The 13,431-nt window shown below is 28.5% G+C and overlaps 1 protein-coding gene across 1 annotated transcript; it reads left to right on the forward strand.

The window, feature by feature from the left end:
* Positions 1-2,066: 2,066 nt before the first annotated feature.
* LOC123293722 (ATP-dependent RNA helicase SUV3 homolog, mitochondrial) lies at positions 2,067-11,131 on the forward strand (the record flags this gene model as incomplete). The annotated part of the gene is made up of 10 exons (XM_044874653.1): positions 2,067-2,418; positions 3,232-3,454; positions 3,518-3,686; positions 3,753-3,864; positions 5,018-5,462; positions 6,219-6,519; positions 7,263-7,442; positions 8,456-8,604; positions 9,380-9,606; positions 10,935-11,131. Coding segments are annotated over exons 1-10 (2,289 nt in total), but the record flags the coding sequence as incomplete, so codon positions are not given.
* Between the last annotated feature and the right edge of the window lie 2,300 nt (positions 11,132-13,431).

The following is a 13,431-nucleotide window of genomic DNA, read 5'->3' on the forward strand; positions in this document are numbered from 1 at the left end:
AGGTATAGCAAAATAAATAAATATTGATGATACGAAGAAAATTTTGGCATTGGTGCAAAAAATCGAAATAATCCGTGAAAGTTTTCGATTTTGGTGATATTAACCCTAAACGGCTAGTCTTTTTATGAAACTTTTTGAGAGCGTTTTTAAAGTAGACTACATTTGCTACAATATGAGACTTTAATCGTCTCTGTAGACCCAATAGTTTCTGAGAAAAAGCTATTCAAAATCCATCATTTATTCTAACTTCGCAATTTTTTGCAATATTTCAGACACCACTTGAACTACTCTAGCTGGAGGTAGTTAAACTTATCTCTGACGGAGTGTGCTAGTGTTGTTCTGGGTCAAAGTTATTTCAAAACGACATAATATTGCCAAAAATTGCCAAGTTTCAAAAAATGATAAATTTGGAAAGTATTTATCTCGAAAACACGAGACGACTCTAGTCTCATATTGTAGCAAATTTAGTCGAATTTAAAAATATCATGAAAAGGGCACTTCAAAACTACCCGTTTAGGGTTACAATCGCCAATAAATTCCATCCATATGGATTAAGAGCCAGGACAAAATTGATTGAATTTCGTTGAATTTACCAAAGCTCATCATTTGAGGTTTGCTTATAGTTGTTGTGTACACACACATACTGCGGAATTTATGAAAGCTGAAAATTGTTATACAGCTTGTATATTGTGTATTGATAACAGTTATGACAGTCAGTCAGTTAAACATTAGAACGGCTCTACAGTCAGACCTTATTTATGAACAATAAATAGATAAGATTTATTTATGATTTCCGTGGTATTTAAATGAATTATTTATACAGCAATATACAAGCTGTATAACAATTTTCAGCTTTAATCAATTCATTCAAATACCACGGAAATCATAAATGAATCTGGTGTATTTATTGTTAACAAATAAGGACATAGCGAATAATTTTAATCTCATCTATACCTCATGCACAAGGTATACCTTTTCAACACAGAGACTATATCAGTAAATTTTACCGATAAATTCTCTGTTTTCAACGTAAGTAAAACAAATCTTAGTGTGTATGGAATCTTTACACATACTTTAATATGTATTTGCGCATCAATTTTAACTTACCAGTGTAAGGTACTATAAAGACCAGGTATTCTAATCATTCATGCGGTTGCGCCACCACGAGTATGTTCAGCATACTATCTGACTGAATTAAAGTACTTCCATACTAACTCCCATAATAATAAATATATTTTTAATATTTAATTAGCGACTAAAAAAATTAACATTAGATTGATAAACGTATATTTTAATGTTCGAATACATATAATAATAACAATAATATATTCGAATTTCTGCGTCAAAAAATTAAACAGTTTCATTGTTTAGTTGATGAAACATAATATATCATCGAAATACTTGACAATTGTGAACTAATAGAAATTAAAAAATACGAAGTTTATTATCTTTGTGGTTGGGCAGAATTTGTTTCGTCCTCTGATTGCGAAGTATGTGAAAGAGCGATTAATTCTCCAGTACTAGCTATGGAAAATCATTATTGCAACAGCAGAATGTTCATGAGCTTTTAACAAGAAATATTCAGGAAGCTGTTAAATACTCACTTATTTTTCCTGAATGACAAAAAATACGCGAAAATTTTTGGAGAAATACATTTCCTCGCGGCTTCACATTCTTACTAAAGATATAACGGTTCAACCAGAGAACCGAAATCTTGTTGTGTTTAGTTCTCCAAGTGCTTATATGCGTACTTCTATAAAAACTGTCCGTAAATAAATTGTTTAGATTTTTGTAAAATAATATTATTATAATATAAAAACTTGTTTTTTTAAATTACATTATTAATTTATTTAGTTTCATTATTAAGAATACTTTAGATATCTATAAAATATAATAAACATATTTATTATTATTATGGGAGTTATGGAAGTTAACATAAAAGTATTTTAGTTGACAGTTAATATGTCAAACGCTGGACTCATTTCCCATCATGCATTGTAAGATTAGAATACCTCCTTTTATATTATCTCAACCATGTGCTAGCACATTTTCTAACCTACATTTTAACTGTCATGGGTATTGATTGACGTTTATATTATTTTCAAATTTTTTATTAATTCTACTAAATAATTATGTACAAGAATGCAAGGCGATTATCTCAAATGTGCATATCCTTTTCAAAACATTATATTTTACGAGAAAAACGAAAATTATATTTTCAAATTTATCGAGGTAAAAAGGATTCTTCAAAATTGTCAACGTTATTTGTACCAGTACCAGTGAAATCGAATCCTGATGACATAAATGTTGGGGCTGAATTAACAGGAAAATTGAATAAATCAGATGTCATGAAAATTCTTAATAAGTTTTATCAGAAGAAAGAAATTAAAAGTCTTGCAATGGAAAATGGGTTAGATAGTAAGTGTATATTTTCTAACTTTATGTATTTTATATCGAAAAGGCTATTCGGACACTATCATGTGTCTAGCGTGAGTCTCACGTTAAGATAATTTGTAGTAGATCAAATTAAAGCATCAGGTAAAAAACCAAAATTAAAGCATTTTTTACGTAAATTACGATTCCGTTGTCGGAGCTTTTTTTTATTCCCAAATTATTTATTTAGTCTAAAGTTTATAACGGCTAAAAGTATTCAATAAAGAGTTTCATCACGAAAACTCAAACACAGTGAGCAATTGTGTACTGAAATCAATTTAAATAGTGTGTTCCAAAAGTGATTACGATTTTGTAAACGGCTAATCCGAACCCAGAAGCCTGTGGATCCCTCCAAAATTAGTCTTTGAAACCAAATAGAATTAAAATTTCGTTTTTCAAAAGCAATCAATTCTTATTTGACACATTTTCCTATAAACATGCATGTATTTAAACAGAATACACATGTACTGCTGCCAATTCTAATAATAGAGTATGTATGTACTTTAATCTGAATAGATTTTTTCTATAATTTAACTATCTTAATACGGCAGAACTCATATATCCGAATAATTGGATGGTAATAGAAAAAGGCAAACTTCTTAAAAATAAAACGCAAACACATTCTACTAAATACCTCTTAAAAGTAATTTATTAGTTAAATTATTAAAAAAAGATTTGGATAATTGACAATCCGGATAACACGGAGTTCCACTGTAATTTTAATATAACATTGTTGTCCAAATTAGTTTGAGCAAAATAATAAAAAAATTAATAAGTAGTTATTTTCATTGTTTTTAGATTATCTCTTACACCAGGCATACGTAAGTTTTCGTCGCTATTGCCTAGAAACAGATGCATTGCCTGTAGATGTTCATATCGTTCTTAGTGATATCTTACAAGGATCTGGCCATGTAGATGATTTATTTCCATATTTTCTACGACATGCCAAACAAATGTTTCCACATTTAGATTGTATGGATGATTTAATAAAAATTTCAGATTTAAGGACGCCTGCAAATTGGTAAGATATTTATTGTATTAAAAATAATTTTTTTACATAATTCTTATTCTTATCTTGTTAAAGGTATCCAAATGCTCGGAGTATTACACGTAAAATAATTTTTCATGCAGGTCCTACGAATTCAGGAAAAACATACCATGCATTAGAACGTTTTATGACTGCGAAATCTGGTGTTTATTGTGGACCTTTAAAATTATTAGCGACAGAAGTTTTTAATAAATGCAAGATTCGTGTAAATACTTTATAAAACTAAATTAATAAATTTTCTGGAATTTATATATATTTTATTACATTGTAGGGAACCCCTTGTGATTTAATAACCGGCGAAGAACGTCAGTATGTTAATGGTGAAGATAATCCAGCCCAGCACGTTGCATGTACAGTAGAAATGACTTCTTTAAATCAACCATGTAAGTTATTTATACTATTTTCGATATGACATTAATTTAGATTTTTTTATAAATTACCTTCGTTATCATCTTGAAAATATTTCTTCGTGATTAATATGGTTTGGGCTTAAAGGACAGTCAGTGATCCGCGTATAAAAGTATATAAAACAAAAACAATTTACAACAAATTTTTGCCTAACGCTTAGTTTTATTAATAAAAGTTGTCAAAGTGCCCAAATATTAATTGTTTATAGCCAAAAACTACAACTTATATATCTTGTCTTGAATTTTAAAACTTTGCCAATAGAATTGAATAATATTTTCTCATAAAAAGTAATTTAAGTTTTAAAACGTAAAAATTAGCAATTTTCAATTTCATTTTTTGTATCGAAAACTTACGAGTAAAGCGAAAAAATTTCAGGTGTATTTTTTTTTTTAATTGGACAGAAAATTTAAAAATATCTTTTATTTTGAATTTATCAAATCGATCTTCCGTCTTGTTAGTTGTTATCTCGAAAACTAAAAAATCACGAGACTACTTTTTACACTCTGTACCTATACAGAGTGTTTATTTTAACTTGAAATATGCTTGAATCTAACTGGCAAGAGATAAAAGTAAACTTTAAATTAGAAAGCTGTTCCTTATTAAAAAGGTAACATTTTTATACAAAATTGTTTTTCGTATGTCTTTTGAAAAACTTTTTCAGCATTTTCAAAATCCAAATAACTTATAAAAAAAAATAATGCAAGCACTGACATTCAATACTTTCTATACAAAGTATTTCAACAATTTACTCAGTCAATCGTCTGTTTTTACTCAAATTAAAGTGAGAATTTCTGTGAGATTTATTACGCATTTTGTTAAATATATGTCTATATATAAATTTATTTAAAAAAATTAATTAGCCAAACCGGTTTCGATTGCTTTGGCAATCCTCTTCAGTAGCATTAAACCCTTAATACTAAAATCAAAAATAAAACCATCATAAGCTAGATAAATGAACAATAAAAAAAATACATGTATAAACAACGTCGTAACAAAAATAAATGAAAAATAAATTCACCTTCGGTCGGGCACTAAAAATTATATAATATTATGGTGAGACGTTGGAAGTTATTTCAATTTATGTATGTTAAATAAATTCGATATTGAATATGTTATTTATACTTTTAGATGAAGTGGCTGTCATTGACGAAATTCAAATGATGCGCGATACAGCTCGAGGCTGGGCATGGACGCGTGCTTTTCTTGGCATAATGGCTGAAGAAATTCATGTATGTGGTGAAGCTGGTGCAATTGAATTAATCAATAATATTTGCTCAACAACAGGCGAAGATGTTGAAGTTCGAAAATATAAACGATTAACTGAATTAACAATTGAAAATCATGCTTTGGGTAGTCTAGACAAAGTTTTACCGGGTGATTGTATTGTATGTTTTAGTAAAAATGATATATACTCTGTCTCGCGAGAGATTGAAGCACGGGGTAAAGAAGTAGCGGTTATATATGGAGGCCTACCACCAGGAACGAAACTAGCACAAGCTAATAAATTTAATGATGTGAATAATAGTTGTAAAATTTTGGTAGCTACTGATGCAATTGGAATGGGTTTAAATTTGTAGGTATATTTATTATTTTTATGAGAGTTGGAAATTTTTAGGTTTAGTTTTAAAATAGATTTTAATAAAGGCCGTCGAGTGAGAAAAAAAAAGTGTTTGGTACATCAAATTTTATAATCAAACCACACTTTGCTTACAGGTCTAATCGATCGATGTTAAATTTCGAAAATTTTTTTCTTTTACTAATAAATATCGAAACATATAAAATACTCGTGCCTCTACTCAAAAATTTACTAAGTTTGCTTCTTTTACAAATTTTTTTGGAAAACATACAATTCCCACTACATAATCTTGGAGCAAAATATTGTTTTTAAGGGAAAATGTGGAATTAATTGAATTATCTTATAAATTTTAATATTAGAAAATAGAAATTTAACATTGAAAAAAATAGATTCGGATTCAATATGTAAATATATTTCGTATCGCTTATTAAACTAAAGGACAATTTCTTTTAGAAGTAACTATTTTTAAACAGTTTATATTTTCAAGGTCCGCGAGATTAAAATTATACTAAAAGTAAATGTCAATTTTTTCTACACCTAGCTTGGTTTTTAAGATATCGAAACTTGACAGTAAAAATTTGCCTAATTTATGTACCTTTGATCTAGCGCAGTTAATCGCGATGGGAAACTTACACTAATTATTTGTTATTTTTTCATCAGTAAAACCTTACTAAGAAAAAATGAATTAACTTATAAAAATCATTTTAGATCCTATTAAAATTTAACTAAATATTATTTTTTTTCTAATTTTAGGAGTATTCGCCGAGTTATATTTTATTCATTAATAAAACCACATGTAAATGAAAAAGGTGAAAAAGAAATGGACACAATTTCAGTGTCAGCTGCCTTACAAATAGCTGGACGCGCTGGAAGATATGGCACACAGTGGGAACATGGTTATGTCACCACATTTAAACCAGAAGACTTATCAACCTTGAAATCAATTTTGAATCAGGTACCTGAACCGATTACACAAGCTGGATTACATCCAACGGCCGATCAAATTGAGTTGTATGCATACCATTTACCAAATTCAACATTAAGTAATTTAATGGTAAATAATTTATGAAATAAGCAATTATCCCGGTAACAATAATGTTACTACATATCTGTCACCCTGAAACGTCGTCGGATTCCGACGTTGCAGATTTAGAAAATTAATTCCGTTCCTCTTATTACAGCCAATCTGTTATAAACCCCAACTTTTATGAAAAAAAAAAAAAAAATTAGCTAACCATTTTGAAAGATGGTTTTGCCTTGTACCTAGTACATAAAGATGGGGAAATTATTTTTCGATAGATTGCTTAACCGACTTTTAAGTTACTAGTAATTTTAAATTATCAGTTGTGTCGGTGTAGAAAATCGCCTTTTTTATAGTTTGAGAATTTTTCACTTCAAAACCATGTCTACTATTAAAAAAATGACAAAAATAGCGATATGGCAAGGTTCCACTTCCTGACATTGTAATTTCACGTGGTATTGTCCACAATAAAACGGTCACTGCGGAAAGATCCAGTTTTTCACCATTTGCAATTTTTCCTACATTAAAAAGTCATCGAACATATACTGAATCTAATAATACCTCGGTCATATTATATCAAGAGACCTACATTAATTTTCTTACTTTTTAATATGTTAAAAAGGGTAATATATAATAAAAGATACATGGCATGTTAGAATCGATTAATGTTCGTAGTAAGCATAGTCAGTCAATGTTTTTATCGGGATGATGAATGTAACTTTTTGATACAATTCTCTTGTATTCGATATATTAAATGTACTAATGATTTTTTACAGGATATTTTTGTTAGTTTATGTACAGTAGACGATTCATTATATTTTATGTGTAATATAGAAGATTTTAAGTTCCTAGCTGATATGATACAACATGTACCATTACCATTGAGAGCTCGATATGTATTTTGTTGTGCTCCAATTAATAAAAAAATGCCTTTCGTTTGTACGTTATTCTTGAAGGTAAGTTTTTTTACTTTATTCAGTATCCTTAAAAAATAAGCTCTTTTTTTTTACTGCGTCCTTTGTACATGTTAGCCAGCATGATTTGGCAATTTCATAATTATTACACAGTATCGATTATAGTTTTTCTTAGCCATATAGAAAAGTCCAATAAACAGTATGAAATTATGATAAAGCAACATAGTTTTCAATAAAAATCATAATTTCTTACAGTTCATTGAGCATTTCAGTGTCATCGATCAAATTATATACTCATGTATTTGTGCCTTAGTTCAAGCCTAATGAGCAGAGACATACGTAAAGCGACCAAGCATATATAAAAGCTGTACTAATTTGCTATACAGAAATGTGAAATGAACTGATAGAAATTATGATCAAGTAACATAGTTTTAAATGAAAAATAATTATTTCGTAATATGGAGAGTAGAGATAAGGAGAATTATCTTAAATAGGGGTTAAAGTAAAAAAGTGTCAAAAATAACAATTCTAAAATTGATCTGAATGACCTTGTGTAGCAAAATATGTTTGATGTTAGCTTCTCTATGCTTCTCCAACAACTTATTTAAATCCTTATATTACTCTTATTACTTTGAGCACTTATTTTAAAACTTACATTTTTCTTACTGCAGCGCAATCCTTATTTTCTGCTTTTCGATGGATTTTTTTAATATCTTGAGATAGTTCTCCTTATCTCTACTCTCCATATTTAATACATCTATGCTTAGTTGCTTGTATTTAAGGACGGACTTGCATAACCACCGAAGTCGATGATATCCCAAATTTACTTTTCTAAATAATACATAAATTAATTAATGGCGTATTTCTAAATTTAAATTATGAATTTAGACTGAAACTTCTTTTTTAAATAAATAATTATTATAATCTACAAAAAAAAAAAAAAAATTAATATTTTTAATATGCAGTAACAACTTTACTAAATACTTAAATTATTTTTTTGAAATTTCAGTGCCTCATGTGATTATTTAAATGAATATTTATTTTCTCCATTTTAGTTCGCTAGACAGTATAGTAGAAATGAAGCGTTGACATTTGATTGGCTATGTCGAAATATTGGATGGCCACTTTCATCACCAAAAACAATTATTGATCTTGTTCATTTAGAGGCGGTTTTTGATGTTTTGGATTTATATCTTTGGTTTAGGTTTGTAAAAAATGTTTTCTAAAATTACCGTATATTTGACAATTTGACTTTATTATGATGAGTTCGAAAATATTTTTTAATTACGAAAACTCTCCTAAATGGAATATTTTGCTTTCAAGTAACACAATTTTTAATGACCCCCTAAGTATATTCTCTAGTAAGATTATATTGTTTAATTGGAAAAACAAATAAAAAATAACGAGTGAAAAAATAATTTTTTCATTTGTTAATTATCTTTTAAGATGACTGATACTGTTAAACTCTGAACAACATGATTTTTAATTTGTTATTAAATTATCCTATTATCAGAATAACAAAAAAAAAAAACTGCTAATTATAAATATAAAAAGGTTTATCAATAATCTAACAACTCTTTTTATTATTATTATAATAATAATATAAAGCTAAAAACGGTTATCGGTATAAGTTCGCGGCGCAATAAAAGTTTTTCCGGGCGCCATGTTAGAAAACGTCTTATTTTGATAATTATATTTGTTTCAATATTGCAGAAAACAATTAAAATTATCACTCATGTGTACTGTGGACTAACTAGTCCCTATCAAGTAGAAGTATTGCTGAGTAGTAATCCATGTTGTGCTAGACTCATCCACGTGTTATACTTGTAAAAAAAAACCAGAATGCAACATGTTGCACAAAATAATTTCTGCTAACCTCCGTAAAGATCGTCAGTTTTCAAGAATTTTGATATCTTAAATTACCTGCAATCTTTTAATGTTGAGATTTTCAAACTTTAATTAAATTTTATACTTTTTAGTTATCGTTTTCAAGATTTATTTCCACATGCAAACTTAGTTCGAGATTTACAGAAAGAATTGGATGCTGTTATACAAGAAGGCGTCTTTCAGTTAACACGTTTACTAAAAAATTCTGAAACTAGTATAAGTTCAGGCGCCGGTTCTGCGCCTGATGACGACACGTATACGATAACAAGACAAAAACAAAATTATTATCGAAATAAATATGATAAATATGATACAGAAGGTACTTTACATTTTAAATACTTTATATTTTAATTTTTTTTCTTTCAAAAGATGTGTAATATAGTATTTAAAGGTTCCACCCTTATATTTCGAAAACTGATTGGAAAATCATAGAACGTCAACGTACGTACCGACATATTTTTAGGGAAATGAAAATGTTTAAACAAGGGGCAATTTTGTTTTTTGTTTTAATGAAAGTACATGTTATCTTTGTAGCAGATTCTTGTTCTTTGTAACAAAAAGCAAATCTGTAAGAAAAATTTCGGTATCTGATTTTATGGTTTTTAAGGCTAAAAGTTGTAAGAATAGCATAGGATTTACAAAAGTTTCTTGTTTTATTTTAAAAATATGCAGGTTAAAAATTTTCTTGGAAGAAATTTAATCTTAAAATAGTAAACCAGAAATCAGTTGCTAAAAATTGAAGTCTATAAAAAAAATTTTTTAAATCGTTACTTTTTTGTGTCATAGAACAAGAATCTACTACAAAAAATATGTAGTTCCATTTAAAAAACCAAAGTTGACCACTGTATGACCATAAAGACGTTCCCGTATAAAAAAGTAATTCTACGCGTTTTTTGATTTTCCATTTCATTTTCAATATATTAGTGTTGAAACCTTTTATAAAAATCATCTTGAATATATTTTCGACTAAAGCACTTCGCTAATGTTACTTCAACCAGTAGATAACGGTGTCCAGGTCTTTATAATATATATCTTACTATCTAATACGATCACTGAATTAAAGAGCAAAGTTAAAGGTTAATATTTACTGAAATATTTACGTTTTATACTCGTTATAATTTCTTAACAATTTCTCTTGTATTTCGGAAAATTCATTGAACGTTTATTATTAATTATTTTCTTCGTTTCTTCTTATGAAAATTTTAACGATATCAATCAAGAAATTTTTAAAAGGAAATATTAGAATGCACGACGATTTATTACGGATCGAAAAATTTCTACAAAAGCTAGATCGGATCGGAAAATTTCTAAAATTCATCATACTCATTTTTTATTGGTTTCCTTATGAAGATATATTTTTTTAAATTTTGTGAAGTCATTAAATGTGTACTGAAAATTGGATTGTCAAAATGGGCTATTGTATTTTCAGCCAAGGTAAATGTTTGAATGAAATACTATTCCATTCTTATCTGGAAAGTTTATACATGAGAATTTCGCCTAAGGTTCTAAGAAATTCATATAATGTGTTCTCAGCCTTTAGGCATATTTACTAGTTTTATTTAATTGTGATATAAAAATCCACGTGAGGGGAAAAACTCTCATTTGGCTTGTTTAAAAAATATGTATATATTTCATATATTGTTCTAGATGTAGGAGAAAAACAAAGTATTAGTAAGGAACTTCGAGTTGGAAGGGGTAGATTAACAGAACGGTTATTAGCTCAAGGATTAATAACTCCACAAATGTTGCAAGAACTTCGAAAAGAATGGAGTACTAATAGCAGTTCACAGGATGGCAACAATAGTGATTCTGAACAATATCCAAAGAAAACAAAACGAAAACGGAAGACTAAATAAAAATAATATTATATATAATAAAATGTTATTATTTTATTGTGTATGTTTTTATTATATTTTTTTTATGAAATATTAAATATAAGTGATGTTTGTTTTTTACATTACATTTCTTTCAATCAACTAATGTAACAATCATATTCACTTTACAATGCATAAAGATTTATGATTTTTTTGCAATTTTATAATATTTTAGTGGAAAATATTTTTTATTTATTTTACTTTAAAACAAAAACCATTGACAGCCACTGCATATATTATTCATATTCACATCTGTTTAATGCATACTGAAACTTTGGTTTCGTGGCAAAATTTTAAATAGTTTTATAGCAAAATTTTAAATTCCATTTTATTAATTCGTCAAAAAAGCACTTCTTGCTCATGGGCGGAAATAAACAATATTCTTTGACAAAGTTTGCAATTACTGGTAAATTAATGCAACGAAAGTTTCCATATTTCTTTACCGCAACATATATGAATGGGCTTAATATTACTACTACTATACTAAATCTCATTTTCGTAGTCGTAAGCGAATTTAATTTCAACACAAGTCTTGGCGTCTACAATAGGACAAAAGGTCGAAATTAAAAAGTAAAAATTAATTTTTGAAGCGATCCGACACAAAATGTTCGTATGAGAAGGTTTCACGGGCCTAGAAATTAAATTAACCCAATTTTCATGAAAAATCATGAAATTTGAGAAAACAATCATTGAATCTTACATTTTGGTCCATTCTAAGCATTTTTTTATCGTTGTTTTATTGCTACAAGTGATTGAAAAAAAAAACGTAATTTGATTGAAAAGTTTTGATATTGTCGTATTTAACGATTATTGAGAGGCTTCGGCCAAATATTTGAAAAACATTGGATCTTATCTCTTGAACAATTTTTTTCCCTAAACTTTTTTCAACTAACCGCACCGTTTTTGAGATATCAGTGTTATAAAGAAAGAATTAGCAATTTTAGACTGAAATTCGTGAAGTTGTGATCAAATATTTGATTTGAAAAACAAAATGTTAGATTTGGATGTAAAATATTTCTCGTTTTTGCTAGAATTTAAAAGCTTAAATCTCGAAAACGGTAAGATAAGGTGAAAAATAGCAAGGCCAAAAAAGTGCTTAGAACAGTCCAAAATATTAATTCCAAAAGTTATTAAATATTTGACTACAACCACACGTCAATTGTCAATTTTTTTAATTAAAAAATTTGTATCTTATACCTGGGTTGTTTTAGAGAGCTGCCAAGCTTGGGAAGTGATTTTTCGAGCCTACCAGGACTACTACTACTAATTAAACTGTGCCCTTTCAAACGTACTTTGTTTAATAATTGGCGGTGAGAGGAGAAAAAACAAGAAACAAAAATTGGTTAGAATTGTTCAAAAGTTATCCAATGAGGTTTAAATCAAATTTTTCGAAATTACACAATAATCGTTAAATTCGACAGTATAAAATTTTCATCAAAATTCCGTTTTTTTTTCAATTACTTGTCTCTCAAAAACAGCGAGGTTTAAGAATACATGTTGACAGAATAAAGTGCTTAGAATGGGCTAATATCCAATGAATGTTTTCTCAAATTTTTATGACTTTTCAGGAGAATTGGATTCATCGAAATTCTAGGGACGCTCACATCGTCAGAGCAACCTTTCTAATTTATATGATTCACACACTCATACGAACATTTTGTACCGATTCCTATCAAAAATCATTTAACAATAATTATGGGGTTTAACCTCCGTTTCTCTGACATATATGCCTATAACAGAGGCCACCCACATCCCTATTTATAAATCTTTATTTATTAAATTACATTAATTTATACAATTGCATTTATAATGTGGGTGGAGTCGGTTACTTCGTTCTTATCCAAGCGACGAGGTTAGGTTGATGCTTCTCAAGAAACACACAAAAATAATTGATGCTATTAATGCAAAAATTGAATCATTAACAAAAATCATATTGTACTTTTTAATTCCGACTCATTTCGTAGAATTCATATTTAAACAAATGGAATGTCCGACCTTAATAGCTTCATTTCTTACAGTAGTTGATATCTGACATGATTGACTGTTAAACGCAAGTACTCTATCTAGGGAAAAAATCAGAGTTCTCTAATTAGTAGATAGCGTTGTCTAGAGCTCTAGCTAGAGCGTATAACAGCTCCAGTCTTTTAACACTACATGTGCACCTTAAGAATTTTAACGAACAAAATTTCTGTAATCTTAAGGATGCTTTATCTTAGAGAGGGTTAGCGCTGTGAGACAGTCCACAGTAAATATACCAAGCAATAATTAAA

The sequence above is a fragment of the Chrysoperla carnea genome, chromosome 1 (assembly GCF_905475395.1).
Source record: "Chrysoperla carnea chromosome 1, inChrCarn1.1, whole genome shotgun sequence".
Classification (NCBI taxonomy): Eukaryota; Metazoa; Arthropoda; class Insecta; order Neuroptera; family Chrysopidae; genus Chrysoperla; species Chrysoperla carnea.